Source organism: Aedes albopictus, chromosome 2, assembly GCF_035046485.1.
Source record: "Aedes albopictus strain Foshan chromosome 2, AalbF5, whole genome shotgun sequence".
NCBI classification, from domain to species: Eukaryota; Metazoa; Arthropoda; class Insecta; order Diptera; family Culicidae; genus Aedes; species Aedes albopictus.
This window is the reverse complement of record NC_085137.1, coordinates 205,235,061-205,259,928: the sequence shown is the minus strand read 5'-3', so window position 1 is coordinate 205,259,928 and position 24,868 is coordinate 205,235,061. Positions and strand designations below refer to the sequence as shown.

General features: G+C 42.5%; 2 protein-coding genes across 2 annotated transcripts; both read right to left on the bottom strand.

The window, feature by feature from the left end:
* Positions 1 to 5,204: 5,204 nt before the first annotated feature.
* Positions 5,205 to 8,228, bottom strand: LOC109429850 (uncharacterized). Its single transcript, XM_062848540.1, has 2 exons — positions 5,513 to 8,228; positions 5,205 to 5,453 (listed from the first exon to the last, which is right to left on the bottom strand). The coding sequence occupies exon 1, from the start codon at positions 8,218 to 8,220 to the stop codon at positions 5,704 to 5,706; it is 2,517 nt and encodes an 838-aa protein (XP_062704524.1). The 5' UTR covers positions 8,221 to 8,228; the 3' UTR covers positions 5,205 to 5,453; positions 5,513 to 5,703.
* A 299-nt stretch (positions 8,229 to 8,527) lies between these two features.
* Positions 8,528 to 12,856, bottom strand: LOC134288790 (uncharacterized). The gene is made up of 4 exons (XM_062854665.1): positions 12,436 to 12,856; positions 12,292 to 12,374; positions 9,762 to 12,233; positions 8,528 to 9,696 (listed from the first exon to the last, which is right to left on the bottom strand). The coding sequence occupies exons 3-4, from the start codon at positions 12,013 to 12,015 to the stop codon at positions 8,528 to 8,530; spliced, it is 3,423 nt and encodes a 1,140-aa protein (XP_062710649.1). The 5' UTR covers positions 12,016 to 12,233; positions 12,292 to 12,374; positions 12,436 to 12,856.
* Positions 12,857 to 24,868: the final 12,012 nt, after the last annotated feature.

Genomic DNA, 24,868 nt, shown 5'->3' with positions numbered 1-24,868 from the left:
AAAAAAAAACCTGACTGTGCAAATACATAAGGACAATTTGCTGAATTCTTATCATACCGTATAATTTCTGTAGCACGTACAGATTTTGAGAAAAATAGAATTATATTTACAACATCATATGGTCATTGAAAATAAAATATTGACTTTATTTTTTTTTATCTACTGCTCATAGAAACAAAAATTCATATAAAATATTATTTGATAAGCTGATTTAAATTTATTGCTCAGAAACTCTGTAAAACGTACTGTCTTTGTGAAAAATAGGTGAAACACATTTTTTACAAGAAAAAAATGAATTTATGAAAAAAAAATTCATGAGAATGTGAAATTTTGTTGATAAAACTCAACTTGAAAAAAAATGAATGTGTTACAGCAATTCTAAGGTAAGAATAAGGAATAAGTGGATACATTAAATACAATCTATTACGACCTAGTAAAAAGCTGTCCATTAATGACGTAGGGGTTTATGGAAGGAGAGGAGTTTGAGAAATCTTTCGGGCCATACAAATAAAAAGTGGGTTCTCATACAAAAAACTGAACATGGTACAGAAATTCTGAGGTTAGATTTCGAATAAGCAGATTGAAATTTATTACATACAAATATTTGTTTTGATGAGAGGACCATAAATTAAAACAAAAGTAATATTTTTTTTTCATTAAAATACTGAATTTTGTGAATAAAACCCTATTTTTCTCAAAAATTTTAAATGTTACAGAAATTCTTAGGTCAGTTTCCGAATCAGTGGACCAAAATCTATTAAGTATAAATATTGGTTATAAGATGAGTAGATAAAAAAAAAGTTAAAGAGACCATATTTTATTTTCTTTAAAAATATGAAATTTTGTAAATAAAACCTCATTGTTCTCAAAACATGTACGTGTTACTGAAATTCCTAAGTCAGATTTTGAATCAGTGCACTGATCCACTGCAGTGGATCAAAATCTTTTGAATATAGATATTAGTTATGATGAGCAGATAAAAAAATTAAAATTATAAAATCATTATTTTATTTCACAAAATTTCACGTGTTACAGAAGTTCTAAGGTTAGTTTTCGAATCGGTGGATGACAATCTATAAAATATAAATATTGATTAAGATGAGCAGATAAAAAAATAAAAATTATAAAGACAATAGTTTATTTCCTACGAAAATATGAATTTCGTGAATAAAACTCCATTTTCTTCCAAAAAAATCACGTGTTACTGAAATTCTTTGTTCAGATTCTGAATCAGAGGAATAAAATATATTGAAAATAAATATTGGTTACGATCAGCAGATAAAATGAAATAAAATCAAAAAGACAATATTTTATTTTCCATGGAAAATATGAATCATGATGAATAAAACCCTATTTTCTCAAAAAAAAATTACGTGTTACTGAAATTCTTAGGTCAGATTCTATATCAGTTGATCAAAATCTATTGAATATAACTATTGGTTATGATGAGCAGATGAAAAATTCAAAATTATAAAGACAAGATTTTGTTTTGTATGAAAATATAAAATGTTGTGAATAAAACCCTATTTTTCTCAAAAAAAATACGTGTTACTGATATTCTTAGGTCAGATTCCGAGTCAGTATATGAAAATCTAAAAAATATTAATATTGCTTAAGATGAGCAGATAAAAAAATAAAATTATAAAGACAATAGTTCATTGAAAATAAAAAATATAAAATTTTGTGAATAAAACCGTATTTTCTCAAAAAATTTACGTGTTCCTGAAATTCTTAGGTCAGATTAAGAATCAGTGGATCAAAATCTATTGAATATAAATATTAGTTATAATGAGCAGATGCAAAATTTAAAATTAAAATACCAATATTTTAGTTTCTATGACATATTAAATTTTGTGAATAAAATCCTATTTTTCTCAAAAACTGTACGTGTTACAGGAATTCTGAAGTCAGATTCGAAACCAGCGGGCCAAATTCCATTACAAATGGAACAAATGGTCAATTTTGTCGACTAGTGTAATTGCAGCATACCAAAGTCAGGTATCATACCAAGCCAAGGAATTGGCCGGTTACCCAGGTATTGAAAATACCTTATTTTGATATTTTGTGGGTACTGATAAAATACCTTAACGAGTTATTGGTTTGATGTTGAGGACTGCTTGAGGTATTATTCAGTTATGGAAAAATCATTATTTGTATGAAAAAACTGCCCATTATTATTTAGTTATTACCATACCTGATGCCATTATTCATGTGTTTTGCACAGAATACACATCAGTTATTATTTTAGGTTTTTTACCTCCAATGCAGGGCTTCTTAATAATACCTCATTTAGGTTAAAAGTATTCGGTTTTCCATACCTGAGTTTGGTATTCTTCAGCTATTTTCTCCTGCTCGGGAAGGGAGGAATCACCCCACCCGCCACCTCGTATTTCTATCGACGGGGATGAAATCGAGGCGATTTGTGTACTTGGGCTCACTGGTGACCGCCGACAACGGCACCAGCAGAGAAATTCAGAGACGCATTCTGCCGTGAATCGCTAGTCAGTCCTATCTGTTAAAAGTAGGCATTGAGAAAATGGACTCTGAAGTTTTCAAATTCGATTTCTATGTGAAACTTTAAAAAATCGCCATGAATTGAAAACTTCAGCGATCATCATGAAACTTTCACACATTATTTCAAACGTGAAAACGTAACCGTGAAAAATATAAAACTGGCTAAAATAGTGTTAAGCTTTGTACTGGAAGGTACAAAAGATCGTAATGGGACTGACTTGCGATTACTTTTCATTATGGGACATTCTGACTCAAGAAAGATCAAAAACGGTCAATAACTCATTTTTGTCCAAAATGCAGATGGGACTAACTTGCGATTCACGGCAGCATTGTGGCAGGAAATCGTGCTAACTTTGGACTCCACAGAGTTCTACGATCGAACAAAGTATGCCGTTACACGAAGTTAACTATCTACAAAACGCTTATTAGATCGGTAATTCTCTATGGGTACGAAGCATGGATTCTATGTGCAGAGGACCAATGCACCCTTGGAATTCTCATACGGAAGGTGTTGCGTTCCATCTACGGCAGATGAAAGACGGGACTTGAAGAAGGCGAATCAGCTGCCGAGAGAACCAACCATCGTCCACACCGTGAAAATCGGGAGGCTACGGTGGATGGGTCACGTCATCTGGAGCCATCCGACCGGTACAAGAAGACGAACCTTAGCAGAGTGCAGCATTGGACCAAGAAGAACGGATACGAGTTCGTCGTACAGTGTCCTCTGCATGCCTTAGTAAGGTGAGTACCCATGGAAGGCTCGTTCCACCAGTCCGGTCAAGTAGAAGTCATTTACGAAAATTGACTAACTTATAATTATAATCGATACCATAATCACTTCATTTACCTCGGACCTGTTTCGTATATAGTAAAATGCTTAAAAAGCTTACTCCTTCGTTCAGCTTCAATCGTACCACACGATCACGTGTGTTCCTGACCAGTAGCGAGCCACAGCAATGTTTTACCTTGCATCCCCCTTATATAGCGAATTGCGTGCAACCACACCACTTCATAGTTAAACCGTACGTGCACATAACAAAAAGGATATTGACACGCTCTTGGTTCACCATAAACCATAGGGATATTGAGTGTTTGTTTTTGCGCCGTTTTCGACACCAAAACTGCTTATCACAGCTCAAAGTATAAAAAGGTCGTCTTCGATTTATGTATCACGGTTGCGGCCCGAGTTTACAACATGCTCCTCGGCACACCCTTTCGCAGAGCAATTGGCAATTTCGACATGCGCATGTACGCACCATGTCCTGGAGCCTCGTTATCCGTGGCGAAAGCGAAAATGAACCGTTATCAGGACGAGAAAACGAGAGTAAAATGAGCAGCAAATTATACGGACTCCGGAGTTAATATAAAAGTGCGCCGCCAAAACGTGCAATTACTACCAATTTAGCTGACGGCCGAAAACCTGCTGCCTGATGAGGCCGGGTTCTGAAGAGCGACCGACGAGCATAGCGTCCTCCTCGGTTGCTTCCACGCGTCTGGCCGTGTCGTTGTGCAAGTTGCAAGTTGTATAATCTTTTCATTTTGTATTTACTTAGGTTAATTTGACGAAATTATGATTGATTGGATTTTTAAGCGGCGTCATTCAAGAGCTTGATACTCCAGTGAGAGTTGTTTGCTGCAGGTTCACAGAGGAAAGAGAGACATCAACATTAGTACGGTAGTGTGTGTCTCGGTTTTGGAAGTTGAAGATATTTCTCTAAACGAGTTTCAAGAGTGAGTCATTACGAAGAAACATTAAAACATGGACATTATATATATTTAAAATATATTGGATGTCTTGCATGATCTTCGCACTTCTGTACAACATTATCCGAGAACGACGGAATGAACGGTCGAGATGTAAGGTTTATTTCATCCTGATCCAGGTGTCGGTCCAACTCAGTGCTGGGAATGGTAAACAGCAGTTTGCTTGAATTTGATGATTGAATCGCTGACTCTTCATATCCGGGAGCAATTTTTTTGAATCAATTTAGTAGGCGATCCAATAGATTGCTACAGTAGCAGCAATAACGCGGTTTTGTGTCCATAAAATGTTGCGTACATGTCACGATAGACGGGAATACCTCCGAGTATGGTGGAGTCAGTGGAAGCACTGGCTCCACCAAATTCGGAGATATTCCCGTCTATCGTCACATTACTACCTAGACAACTCCGGTCGTGTTCGGTTCCCCTTACCCCCCTTACAATGTCCATGTCGTCCGCAAAGCACACAAATTGACCATATTTTTCGATAATCGTTCTTTGGCTGTTGGGCCCAGCTCGTCGCATTACACCTTCCAGAGTTATGTTGAAGAGTAGGCATGAGAGTGCGTCACCTTGTTACAGACCCCGGCGACATTCGAATGAGCTGGATAGTTCATCCGAAATCCTTGCACAGTTTTGCACACCATCCGTTGTTGTTTTGAGCAGTCTGGTCAGCTTTACAGCGGCTTTCCTGTCGTCCATGATTTTCCATTGCTCTGTGCGGTCGATACTGTCGTATGCTGACTTGAAATCGATGAACAGGTGATGCATAGGGACCTGGTAGGGTAATTCACCAATTGTTGAACTGTTAGTGTTGCAAAAATAGCTGCGATTTACGCCAGAGATTGCCGAATTCATTAACGTTTATTGAAAAGATACAAATTCCTATAAATAGAGCAAGATTAGAATTTTGTGCTGAATGAAAAAGGAAACTTTTCCTTACGTTTAGTGTCTCACTATTCTTCAACTAAATTCAAGCATTCGAGACCGTACTGAGCACTTCCAGCTTTTTACGAGCAGCTTCAACTGTCAATTTTTTTTATAATTTAGTAAGGAGCAATTCAAGGGGTTTATTTAGAATTCTTACCCATTTACTTAAACCACGATTAAGTGACGTAGTAGGGCTGTTCAAAAACTCGCCGTTTCTTTTTAGCTTCGTAATCCAAGTTTGTTTCTTGCTAAATATAGACACTTATTAGAACGCGAAATACTTCAAATTTTGCTTTCTACATCTTACCTGTCTAGCAAATGGGTTAGAGCAAACTTAAGCTAACTGATTAAATTATAAAAATACAGTAACTAAAAAACGGCTTCTATCAATCGTGACGAGATTGTTTTCTGTCTTCTCTGCCTCTGAATTCTGCTTATCATCGAGTATGACGGATCGTGATCTAATGACAGAACGGCTGGCATCGATGACAGGCGGTGTCATTCAGTGGTAGACCTTCCTCTGGTAGCGCTGGTGGTAGCAGAACTACAAGGGGTTCGCAGATCGACGGGCGCGCTTACAGTCCCCCCCCCCGAATGCGCAGAAGGTCCTCCTGAGGCGTATTGGTCCTTGACGCCTACGTCGAGCACTGCGAGCTTCACCGCAGGACGTTCGTAGATACCATGACTTGTTTGGACGGTTGCGCTTCTCACTTGTCCATCTGGTCCCGGTCTGGTTGCTATTATGCGTCCTAGTGGCCAGCTGTTACGGGGAGCGTTAGGGTCTACGATGAGTACGACATCGTTGACGTGGATGGGTTGCACCTTAGTAAACCACTTCGTACGTCGGGTGATTACGGGTAGATAATCCCTCAACCATCTTCTCCAGAATTCGTTGGCCATGGCCTGCGACTGCTTGAAGCTGTTTCGGAGAACAGTGGGGCTATCACTGTACGGCACCCACGGTTTCAGGCCGTTTGATGACCCTAGCAGAAAGTGATTAGGTGTCAGTACCGGTGATTCGTCGTTGTCTATTGGGATGTCTGTCAGTGGTCTTGAGTTGACTACATTCTCGATCTCCACTAGAGTACTGTGTAGCACTTCATCGGTGGGTGACCTTCTCCACTGCAGTTTGCGTAGGTTGGACTTCACGCTCCGTATGAGGCGTTCCCACGCCCCGCCCATGTGCGGAGAGGCTGGTGGTATGAAGCTCCACTCGGTGTTGGGCGTGGTGAACTCCTCCATGAGCCGTTCGTGGTCGATGTTCTGCATGATATCTTTCAGTTCTTTGCTTGCACCTTGAAAATTGGTGCCACGGTCACTGAAGATGACTGCTGGTGTTCCTCTTCTGGCCATGATGTTCCTGATCGCCAGGATGCATGAATCGGTTGTCAGTGTGTGGGCTAGTTCTAAGTGGATGGCGCGGATTGTGAGGCAGGTTGCCAAGACTCCCCACCGCTTTTCGGCACGACGTCCTACAGTGACAATGATAGGACCGAAGTAATCTATACCCATGAAGGTGAAGGGTCGTGTGAAAGCTGCAAGACGTTGAGGCGGTAGATCACTCATAATAGGAGGTTGCGGTGATGCCAGATCATTAGCACACTCCTGACACTCTTTACGGATGGCTCTGTATGCTACCTTCAGCTTTGGTATTCGGTAGCGTTGACGTATTTCATTCATCGTTGTTTGATGGTTCTGATGGTTGAACCGTTTGTGGAAATCAAACAAAATGAGCTTGGTGATAGAGTGATCACGAGGAAGGAAGACTGGTTGGGCTTCATCGCGGGTGATAAACGTGCAAGCTTGCGTACGACCTCTAACTCTGACGACATTGTTTTCATCTAGAAAAACGCACTGATGAAAAAGCGAGCTGCTTCTGGGTAGGTTCTTGTCCGGATTCTTCAAGTTCCGGTCCCTGGATAGGATAGCTATTTCGTCGGCGAAAGCGGCTTCCTGAGCTTTGCGGTGTAAGTAGTTTTCCGCGTCGCACAGCTCCTGATGCTGCAGCGGTCCGGTGGTGCGGTCCTTCTTTTGTGCGCTGAGTTTCATGTTGCACACGAATCGCAGAATGTACGCAGTAGAGCGGAGTAATTTCCGCCAGTCGGAGAAACGATGAGCGTCGATTACGGATTCCGAGACTTTTACGTGGAGCAGCAGATGTGGACGCAGTTCTTCGGAAGTGCTACCTATGCGCTGTCTGCAGATGGGCCATTGATCTGTTGGCTTCCGCAGAAACTCCGGGTCGTTGAACCAGCGACTAGACGTGGACAGGTCGATGGTGTTGCTCCACTTAGTACCCTCATCTGCGACATTTTGCTTGCTTGGAACCCAATGCCATTCTTTTACATCTGATGCCTCGAGAATTTCGCTAACTCTGAAGGCGACGAACTGGCTATAGCGGCGATGGTCGGAATTCAGCCAGCACAGAACATCCTTCGAATCTGTCCAAAAAAATCGTCGGCTCACCTTGATCGAAAGTGATTTGCAGACAGTTTCTGCTAGGCGGTTGCCGATAACGGCAGCCTGAAGCTCGGATCGTGGGATGGACAAGAACTTAAGGGGTGAAACTCTCGTTTTGGATCCCAAAAGCGCACACTCGATGTTCGCTCCTTCTTGGAATCGTAGATACGCCACTGCCGCAAAGCCTGCTTCACTTGCATCGACGAACGTGTGCAGCTGAACCTCGTTGTCTTCTGAAGTAGATGTCAAAGATCGGTAGCATCGAGGAATTTGAAGCTCGGTGATTCCAGGTAGAGCCGCACACCAGGTTGACCACTTTTCAAAGTGTTGGTCATTTATCGAATCATCCCATCCAATTGAAGAGCGCCATATTTCCTGAAGAAGTGTCTTCAGAAGCATCAAAAAGTGTCCAATGAGGCCTAGCGGGTCGAAAACCATCATCAGGGTTCGCAAGACTTCCCGCTTCGTAGGACGACGATCTCCGGACAGAAGTAGCTCGTCTATGCGTTTGGAAACCTTGAACGTGAAGTGGTCTGAAGTTGTGTCCCACCACATTCCAAGGATTTTTTAATAGACATATATTAGACTTCCAATGTCCCGTGGTTGATTGAAAATAGCAGCTCATTAATTAATCCAATCTTTGAAGAAAGAGCAAAACGGAACTTAACAGAATGACCTCAGCGCATACCTCATCATTACGGTTTTACGGGAATACTTCACGTTTCCAAATGAATACTTCACGTTTCTAAATAAAAACAATCTGTTTGACATTTTAAGTACCGTTGGATCGCGTTGTTGGAAAATCAGGGTTACTGTGGTTAAAACATCCTGGTCACAGCCATTGTATGGAGAAATAGCGCCTCTAGCGTTCTATACTTGTACTTCTATTGATTTTTTCGACCGAGCTGTCGCCGTTGAGGTTTTTCTCCACTGTAGAAGGTTCTTGTAGTTGTTCCAGTAGCATAGGAGAGTTAGATGCCCAATTGCGGATTTCAAAACCCGCTGATGCGTGAATTTCCTTCACGCCTCGTGTCAACTGGATTGCTTCCTCTTCATGCTCCACGCTCAGAAGCATATCGTCAACATAATGTCGTTTGACGATTGCTTCGACGGCGGCCGGTTGCTCTTGCTGGAACTTCTGTGCGTGAAAGTTTTTTACGTACTGTGCCGTACTCGGGGAGCAGCAGGCTCCAAACGTCATCACTTGTACGATGTAGGTACTTGGCTCGGGATCGGTTGAGTTTTCCTTCCAGAAGAAACGCTGGCAGTGTTGGTCGTCGTCCCGCATCAGAACCTGATGATACATTTCTCGAATGTCACCACAGACTGCAATTCGGTACTCGCGGAACCGAATCAACACCGACAGGAGAGAAGTTAACAAATCTGGGCCCTTCAGCAATACAGTGTTTAAGGAAACTCCATGAGAAGTTGCTGCTGCATCCCAAACGAGTCGCGTCTTACCAGGTTTATTCGGGTTCACCACCGGGAACATTGGTAGATACCATACGCGGGTATAATCTGCCTGAACCTCCGCATCAGTCAACTTTCGGACATAGCCCTTCGTGACGTGATCTTCAATCTTCATCCTAACTGCGTCTGCTAACTGTTGGTTATGCTGCATTCTCCTATCCAGGCATTCCCATCGTTTCATGGCTTTGCTGTCTGGAAGACGGACATTTTCATATTTCCAGAGAAGTCCACATTCGTACCGTCCATTTCGGCGTTTTGTGAGCGATTCCAGAAGCATCTGTGCCCGTTGGTCCTCTTGTGACTGCAGCAACTTGTCTGGTTTCACGATGCCGATGCTATCGAGCAGAAAATAGTTCTTAACCGCTTGGTGCAGATCTTCATCCGTATACTGATTGCACTGGCATATCTCGAGGGAGTGATAATTTACCGAAAAAGTAGTAGTGTCTTCAGGTGCGCAGCTTCCGTAGACGGTCCATCCAAGACGGGTCTTCACGGCTATTGGCTCTTGCGGTCGACCTTCGTGGCTTTTCAGTGGATGGCCGAGATTAAGGTTATCCAAACCTATCAGTATCCGAGGGCACGCGTTCTCATACGATGCTATCGGTAGTCCTGCTAGATGACAGTACGTTGCTTGCATATCCTCATACAGCAATGTCTGTGGCCGTATCTGCAGATTCTGTACGGTTTGTACGGACGACTATTACTGCTGGAGATCTGCAGACTCACTCTCTGCGAGGAGTTTTCCAGACGTTGCGAACCTCCCGTCCACTTCAGACACAATGAAGTTCTTGGTCCTTTTACACCCAACTCTTCGGCCAAACTCTGTTCCATTATTGATAGTTCGGACCCGTCATCTATAAAGGCATAGGTTTGCACTGTTTTAGAAGGACCGTAGAGAAGGACTGGCAGTATTCTAAAAAGAAGTTTAGACTGGCTTTGGTGGATGTTACAGCTTTGCTGGGTTCTCTCTACAGGTACGGTGCTAGTTGTTGTCAATCCAGCCGCCTGCTGTCTTTCGCTGCTGTGCAGAAGGGGGTGGTGTAGGAATGTACATCCATTTGTCCCACACGGCTTCTGTTGTCTACACGAGCCGTTGTGTTTGCGTAGGCACTTTCGGCACAGTTTGCACTCTCGGACAGCTGCCCACCTCGCGTCGTAGCTGAATTCAGCGAAGCGCTTACACTTCGTAACGTTCTGACAGCCGCCCTTGCAGAACAGACATTGTTTCTCCACCTCGCTTGGAGTTGTCGGTTTCCCTTTCGGTGGCACTGCGTGATGCTTGCCATCACGGACGTCGCTCTCAGTGTGAACGTTTAGGAATCCATCTTTCTTGTTGGAGCGAGGTTTCGAATCACCGCTAACCGATGCCATAACCGCACTGGCATCCTCTGCTGTGCAATACAACCATGTGCTGAAGTCAAGCAAATTAGGACTGGGTATGCTCCTGGAGTGTTTTGCCCAGTCAAGCTTCAGGGACGACGGTAACCTCTCCACCAATTCGTAGCGCAGCGATGCATTGTAGACGAAGTCGTTGACTCCACAAGCTTGGATCGTAGCAACCAAGTTCTCTACTGTGAGCGCAAAATTCACCACCGTCTCCAACCGGTCGATATTCGGCGATGGTAGACCTCGAACCTTCTTCACGATTGCTTGGACGATCGCTTCTGGTCTCCCGTACAGCATCTTCAAGGTGGACATTACTCCAGCCACGTTGGATGGATGAAGCAGACGGCACTTGACTGCTTCTAACGCCCTTCCTTTCAGGCATTTTCGAAGACGCAGCATATTTTCCTCGTTGGAAAACCCGCACATTTGGCTGGAATTGTTGAAAACCGAGAAGAAGAGTGGCCAATCTTCCGGGTTTCCACTAAATTCTGGGAGATCCTTTGAAACCGCTTGTCGTGCTGCCAGTTGACTGCGATTAAGCACACAGAACGTCTCGTTGTCCTCAGCTTGCACAGGCTGAGCCATCGGCCCCAGCACGTTGCTCTGCATTGGAGTTGACCGCTGACCTGGAACGAACTGATTCGACTGTATCCGCATCTCTGCCCTCTGATGAGGCGGCAGCATTGGTTGCGTCGGATGGTTTCGCATTATGGTTGGCGAATTCACGAGACGGAAGCTAGTTTCCGCCGGTGGTGGCTGCTGACCTTGTCGATACGCTGGTTGATTGACGCCTTGTCCGAGAGTTTGAGCGGAATGCTCTGCAGGCCTCTGCAAGTTACTCGCTATGGGCCCGTCACCCTCATCAACCGCAAGACCGGAATCTGGTTCGATTCCGAAACGATCCGTGTCGGCTATCCACTGTTCGATCTTCGACGCGTTATCAAAAATCGATTCACCGTCACTCACCGCAGATGACGACTCGCTGCCAAATTCTAGAAGCGCCGCAAATTTCTTCTCCAGGTACTGCTTTTCCAGCTTCTTCTCCTCCTCGATTTTCAGCAACTGCAGCTTCAATCTCCTTCTTGCCTCGCTTTGTCCGCTTTTTTCGCTGGTCCTGGATCGCCGCGATGGATTGGCTGCCGGTACCATCTGAGCCAACGGGCCACCAGAAGCGGGAAGAGCCACCGACTGGTACCGTATAGCAGCACATCGGGTGCACGTCCAACTCTCGTCCTCGCGTTCCGTCGGTATCTTCGCACACTCAAGGTGCCACCATCCCTTGCACGCATCGCACTGAACCATCATCATATTATCTGGGCCATCACACAACTGACAATTTGATTCCCGATTTTTACGCGCGATTCGCGGTGGATTCCGTCTAGGAAAACTGGTACTGCTACCAGGTTTATTGTTTAAAGCATTCCTAGTTGGGTCAATCGACACTATACCCGTCTCAGGGCAATCTGATAACTGCTTATCTACGTTTACCTGCATAACAAGAACCTACGACCGCATTCAGCGGGGGTGGAACTAGCTGCGTGTCCGTCCTCGACGCATCCGTTGTTCCCACCTCGTCTCCGTTTCCAGCCTTAGAATGCTTCGACGACATCTCTCAATTCGGGTAAACGAATTTGTAAAATGTTGCAAAAATAGCTGCGATTTACGCCAGAGATTGCCGAATTCATTAACGTTTATTGAAAAGTTACAAATTCCTATAAATAGAGCAAGATTAGAATTTTGTGCTAAATGAAAAAGGAAACTTTTCCTTACGTTTAGTGTCTCACTATTCTTCAACTAAATTCAAGCATTCGAGACCGTACTGAGCACTTCCAGCTTTTTACGAGCAGCTTCAACTGTCAATTTTTTTTATAATTTAGTAAGGAGCAATTCAAGGGGTTTATTTAAAATTCTTACCCATTTACTTAAACCGCGATTAAGTGACGTAGTAGGGCTGTTCAAAAACTCGCCGTTTCTTTTTAGCTTCGTAATCCAAGTTTATTTCTTGCTAAATATAGACACTTATTAGAACGCGAAATACTTCAAATTTTGCTTTCTACATCTTACCTGTCTAGCAAATGGGTTAGAGCAAACTTAAGCTAACTGATTAAATTATAAAAATACAGTAACTAAAAAACGGCTTCTATCAATCGTGACGAGATTGTTTTCTGTCTTCTCTGCCTCTGAATTCTGCTTATCATCGAGTATGACGGATCGTGATCTAATGACAGAACGGCTGGCATCGATGACAGGCGGTGTCATTCAGTGGTAGACCTTCCTCTGGTAGCGCTGGTGGTAGCAGAACTACAAGGGGTTCGCAGATCGACGGGCGCGCTTACAGTTAGTACTGGCATTTTTGTTTTCGTTTGGTTTTCCGTGCATGATTGCACTTTAGTTGAAACAAATCCAGTGAACGTCTAGATCCACTCATAGCTTATACTTCCCATTTAATTTGTATTCCCTTAAATTCCATTTTCTAAGAGAAAATAGAACATTTGTATGGGAAGTCTGTAATCCGAATATTGAACGCTTCCATAAGCTAGCTCATCCTAATGTTGGACGATTCTCGCTAATTGTTGAACGGTTCAAGCTTTGTTCGTAATTGATGACGTATAACCCGACATAAACCTATCATTGACCGTTTTTATTTTGGCCACCAAACCCAACATAGACCCAACAGTTATCCGATGTGTGTCCAACAGTGGTCCAACATTTGATAAAATTTGACCCAACTTTGACCCGACATCCGATAATTTTTCACTCTGGCGGAATTTTTCCGGGTTTTTCGTGTTTTGTGGCCAGTAAGTCATTTGAGTAGCAATTTGTTCAAATGACAGGGAATTGCTTCTCATTTGAAATGAGCTCTAGTGGACTGAAATCGTTTTAAACATGACTAGATGTAAAAATGTCTGAAAAGATTTGAATAGAAGCGAAAACGACTGAAGAAAAGAACGCCTTTGAAAGCCCCTGAAACACTGGAAATCCATGGGACCCATTCAACCCTCTAGAACACCCCTGGAACGACCCTTTGAACGAAATCCTTTGAAAACCCGTGGATCGCTCCTGAACCTGATGGGACTCCCGCGCCCTGAAATACTGCTGGGACTCCCTTAACATTATGAATCCCTCTGGAATATCTCTGGAACGCGGTTGAAACCCATTGAAAACCCATGAAACCATCCTGAAGTCCTCAGGAACACCCATGGAACATCCCTGGAACGTCTTTGAAACCCCATGAAATGCACGGCTAGGTAAAGTGAAAAAACAATCTGGCAGTCATACTAACATTGTAGGTTATGCCAGTATTCAACAATTGGATCCTAGATGCATAATGATAAAACAAATATTTTTTTTTCAAATGAAATTACAATGAAAATGTGATTTTTAACAATGTTAAACTGTTCCAGTTCTTGTAACTATGGTGTGACTTTGATATTTGTGGTCGATTTGCCAGCAATTCTTATTTCGTAACTGCAATTTCTTAAAATTAATCTTAAGAAGTATGCAGTATTTGTGTCATCAGCGGTACAAAATTTTCAATCGATATTTTTTACGTAAAATATGTATTATTTTGTAACTTTATTGGATCAATATCATGACACACATGTATACGCATCTACATCATACGTTTACGTGGAAAATTACTTAAGTAAAATTTATATTCACATTTTCGGAAACTGTTCAACATTAAATTTGGGTAGTGTTCAACAATTGGCGAATTACCCTATTCAAGGCATTTCTGGAGGATTTAATGTATGGTGAAGATCTGGTCCGTTGTCGAGCGGCCGTCGATGCAGCCGACTTGATAACTTCCCACGAACTCATTCGTTTTACACGACAGACGACGGAAGATTATTTCGGATAGCACTTTGTACGCAGCATTCAAAATGGTGATTACTCTGAAGTTCTCACATTCCAAATGGTCGCCTTTCTTGTGAATGGGGCGGGGCATATAACCCATTATTTTCACTACTCTGGTAGCTGCTCGGTTTCTCAGATCCTGACTATCAACCAATGCAGGCCAATTTTTCTGGGCCCATCTGGATGAGAACAGCAGCGATACTATCCTTACCAACTGCTGTGTTGTTTTTTATTCTTTTTATTTTGGTTAATTTCAACCTTATGCTAGTTCTTCACACTTTGTTGGTTTTGAGCTGGAGAATGACTCCACGTTATTTAGGTGTTCATCGAAGTGCTTTTACCACCTTTCGATAACATCACGTCCGTCCGTCAAAAGGTTCTGATACTTATCCTTGCTGATTTCGGCTCAATGCAAGGTGTTCAGATCATTTTACAGAGCAGCAAAATTCGATTTGGTTTGTAACAAACCGACAAGAATAAAAAGTAGAAGCGATCAACTGCCACATTAAATGTTTCTGTATCGTTTGATACACTTTTTTTTGAGCAGCATAAATTCAATCATGCGACATCGGAGTGCACGTCAATGTAATCAACGCATAAGAGCGGCAAAAGGTCGAAAATCCCACGGAATTAAACCATACTTAGGGGTTAAAATTTGATTAATTCGACACTTACGCCTCTGCAATTAAATAAACAGAGTGGAAAACCCGTACCAACAGTAAACATACGCTAAATGAAGTACATTTTTATGAAAGGAAACGTTAATTCGCCGTTTCGAGGGGTTGAACGTTTCAGTGATGTTCACTTACCTACGTTTCGCTCCTACGATGCAGCCCATGTTGGGGAGGGGTGACCGGGTTTGGCCTTTTGCAGTTCCTTTTCACTCCCATCATGCACTCATTCGATCATCGGAGGACACGCGGTAAATCCGATCCGGCTGGTATCGTGGGACTGGATGAACGTTAAAATATGTCATTTATCAAAACAATATTTATATTTCTATTATGAAGTAAACTTTTAAACCGTACACTCTTTCGGCACCCTTCAGCTTCGGATGCTTCTGTAACATGACGCTTGGAAGCGTGCCACTCGGCTTTGTACAGGAAGTGAACAGCAAAAAATTATGAATACAAATCTATTTTTTGTCGTTCCACAATATTGAAACAGATTACGAGACTCTTCAGTCGAAATTAAATAAATATCATATTAATCACTGTGATTTGCATATATTATCGGTTACGCAGACTTTTCAGGTTGGTGGAAAGCTTGACTTGCGACACTTCTGAAACGGAAGCAGAAGAGGATATCTATCAATAGGTACGTATGCAAATAGTTGAACCACCCCAGGGGTATTTTCAGCCATGAGAAGTGTGCATTGTTCACGTTCACTCAAGAGTGAGCAGCATTCCTGATTAAAAGAGCAAATATATCATCCGCCTGTCAATAAGAGATTTACATGTGTTATGCAAATTAGCATTCATCATTTAGGGCGTGCAGAATATTTTGCAAAATCGGATGGCATAAAACAGTCATACAATAATTCATTTTTGACAGCCTTAGCGCCAATCAGCAGTAATTGCTCGGTGGGATCTGATGAATGGGAGGGTCCCAAGGAGGGTCCTATAATTTGTGATGTGTAAGAGAATTTACGCGTAAGTGATGCTTTGTTGGCATACCCGGCCTATAATGCACTGATGGAGTAAAATGGTCCATAAAATCATTCCTGAATGTGATTTGATCATTACTAAAGGTGAATGGTGTCAAGATATGTTTGCATAAAACTTCCTTCTAGAAGCCAGGAAGGCAAACCCACGGATTGAAAATTAGCAACCTCATGTTTTTCTTGCTTGTCATTAATGTTTTCTGGTAATTTCATTATTACCCGTTTGTTTTCAAGGAGATTGAGAAACACATGGAGGCGCATGGTTGTTGATGCCTACGCTATTCATGTTAGGATTCATTCAAATTTGACGACCATCGTTTAGGGGGGAGGGGGTCTATAAAAGTGTGACACTCCATGTATTGAGTATACGAGAAAGAGCGACTGAGGAGGGAAAGGGAGTCTGAAATGCACGAAAAAAGATGGACGGCATTTTTGAATGTCGTCATTGAGTGGTATCTCCACATGGCAGATGGCTTTTATGCACCACTTCCGTTTTACGAACCAACTTTTATAATCGCTAAAATCAATCAATCAATCAAAGGCATTTTACTTAGTTTCGCGAATATTTCTGCTGAAGTATCAAGCAAATAATGTTATTGTTGTTACCACTTTGAATGCCTAAAAATAAGACGATGAAAGTTTAAAAAATTGCATCACACCCAACCTTACCTTACCAGTGCATACCAAAAACCGATATGGGGCATCACACCCTGTGATATCAGAGACAAACAGACATGATTGATGACATTCTCATTCCATATACATTTTTATCCTTACTTGACTTACACAACAACTTTCTTGAAGGTGCTATCTTTCTAAGTGATAAGGATCCTGTGATATATGAAAAATTTACATGCTGACTAGCACCACCTATTTTTTTTTATCCAGTATATTTATTTGGTAGGCTCAATTGTGCAAAACACTTTGCGGAGCCGATATCTATAAATACAATAACAATATCAATTTTTAACCATGATACACTTCAATTTCATCTACGCTAATATTGTACGCTGCTGCTAACCTTTGTCTGTCCGATTCTATCAGCTCCCGACGTTCGTTCTCATCGTCAAACCATTTGTACGTTGGTAGGGGAAGGTGGAGTAATATGCACCCCCTAAGCAAACATGGCGCTATAGCTAAGATTAAGATGATTTTATGGGTGTCTTGCGTTTTGAAAGTTAGTTTACCTATTTGGCTAAGAGATGCCAACTTTTGGTCCGCGTGATATCAATTTTACCGAGTCAAATGAATAATTTAAAAAAGTGTTACGTTTTGGGTGCTGAAAAACTGTTGGGGGCAAAACGCACCTTGAGGTGGGGCAATACGACCTCTGGCATTTTACGCTTTGAATTCTAATGAAATACCACGCGGCTCCATCTTACTGTTTACGGCAGCAAATGGAAAGAGCAGGAGGGGGATGGTAGTTAATAGGTTGATTCCAGTCTTCCCAAACGAACACCAAACTCACTAAGTACTGCTGTATTTATACTCCGCCTGTACTCTGACTGTGCGTTCGAACCGCAACACACAAATCTGTACCCAAACTTGGAAATAGATCACCTCAGGGCAGTGAAGAGAATTGTCAGACAAAAGAGGCACAAAACAAGCAACAAAGAAGGTGCGACGATTACTCTTTATCCCTACTGAACAGATAATGACATGATCTCGATTTTTTTTGTTGCAGACAAAACGGAAGCTTAATTTGTTGCGTACTTTTCAACTCGTGAATAATCAATTATTGCTAACCCAAAGTCGAAACTGTTTGACGATAGAGCTTCACCATAGTTGCAGTGTTTACCGACTCGAAGTTACCGTTCGAAAATCGCAATGCAAGGCTTAAAAATCTCTAAACTCGTGGTGTACGATGTTCATCCCATTATTTTCAAGTTGGGACAAACTTATGTCGCATGGGTTTGTTTGTCGCAACAAATACAGGTTGCGACATTGTCATTATTGTTGCGCGATGGTTGAATTTTGATTCACTGCCTCAGGGATATCTTGCTCGATATCAATGTAGATTCCACGCACTCCGGTAAACATATCGAGCCACAATTCAGCCGGGAACCGTTCACGCACGGTGCGCTTCACTTTCCCGTACTTCGCCATAACAGACGTTATGTGCTGGTCTGAAACCTCTGGAGGCAGGTCGAAAACCCTCATAAAACGAATATTTCCTTCCGCAACGAACATGCGGACCATCACCTTTGTTCCATTAGTGTAATGGAAGGGAATCACATTGGAGTTATTTTCCAATGAAAACTTCATCGCATCTTCATTCCGGTATCGAATAAAGACCGATTTTTCATCGGAGATTTTGTACGTGGTTTCCATCATTGCCACGTCTTGGCCATTTCAGCCAAACTTGGCTGAGCTGCATCGTCGGGAAAAACAAAAGCCAGTGTGTTTTTAACTGTAGCTTCACTGCACATTTCGACCGTGATTACGAATACCGTGCGCGATGAAACAGAGCAACGAAAACAAGCCTACGAGAGAACAAACACGTCTATTCTGATTGAAATGTGATCGTACACTGATTAGCACCACCTAGTGGTGAAATTTTGAATCAAACGGTCCATCATCTTTAAGCGCTTCACTCACTGACGTCACGCTTGTAAACTCAAGATTTTCAGATAATTTCGTTTAGAAACATGATACATGCTATACTAAATTGTGTTAGCAACACAACCCGTATCAAGACAATGTGAAGGGTAATACAGTTATATATCTCTGGATTTTGATTACTCGGTGAGTGTTGATGCGTTCGGTAATATTGTTAAGCCGGTCAAAGACTTAGAATTGATGGATCGTTTGATTCGCAATTCTACCAATAGGCAGCTCTCAAACAAATTTTTATTTTTTTAATATCTCAGGATCCTGGTTACTTAGAAAGATGATTTCTTCGGTAAAGCTGTTTGATAAGTTAACGGCTTACAGATTGTTAAACATTTGATGTGAAATGCCGTCACTAGGTGGCACTAGTTTAAAATTTGCAAAAGCTTGCAAAAGCTTTTATAGCTTGCAAAAGCTTGCAAATTTTAGATGTTCAACCAGCTGTAATTGTTTCCTTTGGATATACTTTAATAGAGTGAAATCGTAATTAATTATAATTTGTGCGAATTTGTCAAAGATGCCGACTTTGTATGTTTTCACTGGGCCAAAATTATCAGTAAAATATACACCATTGCTACCCGGTAGGAGTATCAATCACTAATAACTACATCAACGGGTAACGCTTAGTCAGACGAATATCTCTACAGAAAATATCTACATTGTATCTTTTCGTTGGACTGAGATATCTATCGACAAAATAAATTGATTGTGCAGGAGCGCCATCTAGTGAGATGATTTCAAATCAGAGATTATTGAAATTGAAAAATTACATATATATAAATAAATCTGCCGAAATCATCAACTTACAATATTTTCTCTAGATCGAGATACCAAACAAATGTACCGTCAAGGCGCCATTCACCGTGTGCCTTCGAATATTTTTTCATTATTTCCTTATTATGATTGAATAATATAACAATTTCCCTTCAATTTCACTACACAACATTGTGTTGGTGAAATTGAAGGGAAATTGTCCTATCGTTCAATCATAATATGGAAATAACGAAAAAATATTCGAAGGCACACGGTGAATGGAGCCCCCACGGTGAATGGCGCCTTGACGGTATACTACATTTTGGAAATGTGGTTCGAAAGTCTTATCCATAGGGAATCGCGCCACTTGGGCGGTGGCTTCTATTTTCGTCTGTTTTCCACTATAACTCAGTCAAATTTGAACCAATTGACACAATTTTAGGAATGCAGTGAGATAGGTATAGTATCTACCCGTGTACAACATTTCAAGTCAATTGGTTCAAAATTGACTGAGTTATAGTGGAAAACAGACGAATATATAGCGCATTTAGTTCACCACTGGACTATCGCACTAGTTTTCACGAGTGCGAAAACGCTAATAAAAGTGCGCGATTGCATCAAATCAACTCGGTGTCTTCAGAGCACTTGTTCTCCATAGATTGAAGAAATAGTGCGCCGAAGACATCAACCTGATTTGATGCAATCGCGCACTTTTATTTATGTTTTCGCACTTATAATGTCGCAGTTCGCAGTCCAGTAGTGAACTAAATGCGGTATAAAAGCCACCGCCCAAGTAGCGCGATACCCTATGTAATCTTTGAAACTATACTTTCGCTACCTGGTTCTGAAGAAAATTATCCATCAAATAAGAAGTATAGGTATTGTTTGTCATTATATTGCATCAAGACATTCACCTCAAAAGAAGTTTACTTTTTTGAGGACGTTTGTCGCTCAGGGTATAAAGGATGCTGAGCGAATATGTATCTATTAGCGCCAGCTTACAGAAAAACATTAGCACAATTTTTATTACCAAATAGATTTTGATGTATTAAACACTTTTGTCGAAGACACGAACATTATATGCATTTGCAATATCAAGATATTCAAGCTTTCAATCCGTAATTTGAATACACACTAGCGCATGGGCTAATTTCGATTCAATTAATGTATCATAAGATTGCCCTTGGTCTGTAGAACAATTTTGTCGAAGACAGAATTATTCAAGGAAGTCATGATCAAAAGATACAAACATTTGTGCCGTGGGGTCCAATGGATCTCAGGGGTACAAAATCACCTGGATCAATTTTGACATCGAGAATAATCCATAGTACACCATGAAACTATTGGTATATTTGCACAAATAACTCATCGTGGTGTAGTTTGAAGGTACTTTAAAAATGGGACCGATATGTCAATCCAAACTTGTTTGCGACAACTTCAAAGTGGCTCTGGGGTCCAATGGACCCCAGGTATCCATTTGAGGGTTAAGGCAAACAGAAAAAGGTCCTGTGAGGGTACCGGGAGGAATTAATTAACCGTACTCTAGTCACTAGATGGGAGCTACACAGATCGAAAAAAGAGTGTAAAATTCTGTGACATATGATGCACATGATTGGAGCGTGAGATATCATGAAAGTGGGGTGGAAGCTCAGGTAAAATATTATCTCCTGGGCGCCAATTAAAAACACCAACCCCGGCGAAGACTGGCGCTCGAGCCTAGCTATTTAGCACTGTAGTTGGAGGAAATGCCAATGCAGAACCCGTAGCTTCTGGGAAGGTAAGCCCAGCTCCCTGGGTTAGTGGGTTGGTGTCAGGCCCTGCGAGCCAGCCGTAAAAAAGACTAGCACCGGAAAATCAACAAGAGAAGAATGCGAACCGATACCAATGGCGACGACCACAGCGACGAAAAGGGACTTGCGATTGGAAGCTTCATCGGGAGCACCCGCATACTCGCCGATATACTGACGGCTGCAGCATGGAACCCGACAGAATGTGGAGCGATACAGACAGAAGCGGAAGCAGCAGACCCGTCTCTTCCGGGAGAAAAAGCGCCGCCTGGAAGAAGCGGAGTGCGAGGAAATGGAACTGCTTTGCCGTTCACAGGAATCACGCAAGTTCTACCAGAAGCTCAACGCATCCCGCAAAGGCTACGTGCCGCAAGCCGAAATATGCAGGGATAAGGAAGGGAGCCTCCTGACGGACAAACGTGAGGTGATCGAAAGGTGGAAGCAGCACTTCGACGAGCACCTGAATGGCGAAGAGAATGTAGGCACGGAGGACCAAGGCAGCGGAGGAAATGACTATGTTGGTGCAGCAGAGGACGGGAACGAACCAACTCCCACGCTGAGGGAAGTTAAGGATGCCATCCACCAGCTCAAAAACAACAAAGCGGCTGGTAAGGACGGTATCGCAGCAGAACTCATCAAGATGGGCCCGGAAAAGTTGGCCACCTGTCTGCACCAGTTAGTAGTCAAGATCTGGGAAACCGAACACCTACCGGAGGAGTGGAAGGAAGGGATAATCTGTCCCATCCACAAGAAAGGCGACAAGTTAATGTGTGAGAACTTTCGAGCGATCGCCGTTTTGAATGCCGCCTACAAAGTGCTATCCCAGATCATCTTCCGCCGTCTTTCACCTAAAGTAAATGAGTTCGTGGGAAGTTACCAAGCCGGTTTCATCGACGGCCGGTCGGCAACGGACCAGATCTTCACCGTACGGCAAATCCTCCAGAAATGCCGTGAATACCAGGTCCCAACGCATCACCTGTTCATCGACTTCAAAGCGGCATACGACAGTATCGACCGCACAGAGCTATGGAAAATTATGGACGAGAACAGCTTTCCCGGGAAGCTGACTAGACTGATAAGAGCAACGATGGACGGTGTGCAGAACAGCGTAAGGATTTCGGGTGAGCTATCCAGTTCATTTGAATCTCGACGGGGACTACGACAAGGTGACTACGACAAGGTGATGGACTTTCCTGCCTACTATTCAACATCGCCCTGGAAGGTGTTATGCGACGAGCCGGGCTCAACAGCCGGGGTACGATCTTCACGAAATCCAGCCAATTTGTTCTGTTTTGCGGATGACATGGATATTATTGCCAGAACATTTGGAACGGTGGCAGAACAGTACACCCGCCTGAAACGTGAAGCAGCAAAGGTCGGACTGGTGGTGAATGCGGCTAAGACAAAGTACATGCTGGTAGGTGGGACTGAGCGAGACAGGACAAGCCTTGGCAGCAATGTTATGATAGACGGGGATACTTTCGAGGTGGTAAAAGAATTCGTCTACCTCGGTTCCTTGCTAACGGCTGACAATAACGTGAGCCGTGAAATACGAAGGCGCATCATCAGTGGAAGTCGTGCCTACTATGGGCTCCAGAAGAAACTGCGGTCAAAAAAGATTCACCCCCGCACCAAATGTACAATGTACAAGACGTTAATAAGACCGGTGGTTCTCTACGGACACGAGACATGGACGATGCTCGAGGAGGACCTGCAAGCACTCGGAGTTTTCGAGCGACGGGTGCTAAGGACGATCTTCGGCGGTGTGCAGGAGAACGGTGTGTGGCGGAGAAGGATGAACCACGAGCTCGCTGCACTTTACGGCGAACACAGTATCCAGAAAGTGGCCAAAGCTGGAAGGATACGGTGGGCAGGGCATGTTGCAAAAATGCCGGACAACAACCCTGCAAATTTGGTGTTTGCTAACCATCCGGTTGGTACAAGAAGGCGTGGAGCGCAGAGAGCACGATGGGCGGACCAGGTGGAGCGTGATCTGGCGAGTGTTGGGCGTGACCGAGGATGGAGAGCTGCAGCTGCAAATCGAGTATTATGGCGGCAAATTGTTGGTTCAGTATTATCATGAATTTGATGTGAACTAAATAAATGAATGAATATCACGAAAGTTTACATGACATATCATGTAAAAGTCATAACATATCATGTAAACTTCCATTATATGTCATGTAAATCAGCATGACTCTGTGAGTTTACATGACATATAACACAAATTTACATGATATATCATGTAAACCAATATAGCACTAAGTTTACATGACTAAACTAAAGTTTACATGACGTGTAAATCTCATAATTTTTATCTGTGTAGTTTAAGATAGATTGGGCAATAATCATACCTGATGACTTCAAGTTTCTCTCCCGATTTAAGAAATACCACTCACTTTCCGTTACTTAGACACTTTAGAACGACACCTGGAGCACACGAACGCCTTTTACAGACTGGAGCAATGGCGCTTCTTCAACTTGGCCCGACCCCCTTATAGAATTTTCCTCCCTTCTTCAATTTACCTCTATTTGGGTTAGGGGTTGTTACCACCTATTTAACGTAATGCGCCTGTAGATCCTCTTATCGTTTCAGCCATTTTTTTCCTTAATCCATAGCTTGCATGCAATCTACCTTCTTATCTGTTTTATGTACATTCAAAATCACGCCTAATTTACTGACAATTTTAGTTACATATTTTTACATTTGACTAAACTTTTTAACACTTAAAATCCTTTTTCTAAATAACCCTATCCTAATCCAACATCACTTAACACTAGAGACGTGACTGTTCACATAACAAGAGCACAAATTAAAAAAAAAAATATAAAAATTTGTAATGAACGGTTACACCATCTAGTGAGGAAATATCGAATAAAAATCAAAGAATGTCATGAATTTAACTTCTTTTTCGCTTAATAATAGATCTGGGTCTAGTTTGAGATATGGTTGACAGAGGGTTCGCATATTGGTGCGAGGGTGCCAGGTGTAAGGTGGGGCTAGATTGCATAACTCGTAGGCGTTATCAGACAGGTTGACACGGTACTGTGAATGTTGGATGAAATGGAAACAGCTTTTTAAACTCGTTTTCATGACTTGTGTAGATAGAGCAGGGAGAAAGTATATAGAAAGATACAAAGTAGGAGGAAAGAGACGGGCCAGGTATGTAACCCAGGACCTTCTGCATATGAATCAGAAGCAGTAGCTACTAGACCACTAAAACAGTCATCTCTTCCGACATGCGTGTTGACCAACTTTCGGCAACTCACCAGCCAAAAGGTCCACACTCTTCCATTTTCCATTCGAGGTCCTGACGTCGCAGGTACCAAATTTCCAATCATCCTTATTTCGTTGCCTGGTCGGTTTCCGAGAGTATAGTTTGCATTTTCTTTTTCTATCTCAATTTGTCGTGGTGGTGAAAGGTTTCAAAAAGCTTTCCTACCAGGATCGAGGTGCTTACATCGCGTTGGTGGGGCTGTCACTTTACGTATATCTGACGCGATGCCACGTTTCTTATGCAGTCGGTGGATGCCAGAACAGACGCTGTTTGAGCTACACCTCCTTGGTGAACAGACGCAGTGGACGTATCTCCTCAATCTATAGTCTATAGTCAATCTATAGTCAGAAAGACAACAGTACCCAGGCTGCACCAGCTTTAGCACACAGCCCTTTGCT

Excerpts from the sequence above, each read along its gene's own strand:
- LOC109429850 (XM_062848540.1), bottom strand. The coding sequence starts at position 8,220 with ATGTGGTGGGACACAACTTCAGACCACTTCACGTTCAAGGTTTCCAAA.
- LOC134288790 (XM_062854665.1), bottom strand. The coding sequence starts at position 12,015 with ATGCAGGTAAACGTAGATAAGCAGTTATCAGATTGCCCTGAGACGGGT. Across the intron at positions 9,697-9,761 it reads TATGAGGATATGCAAGCAAC|GTTTGGATAACCTTAATCTC; the intron begins GTACTGTCATCT and ends GGATACTGATAG.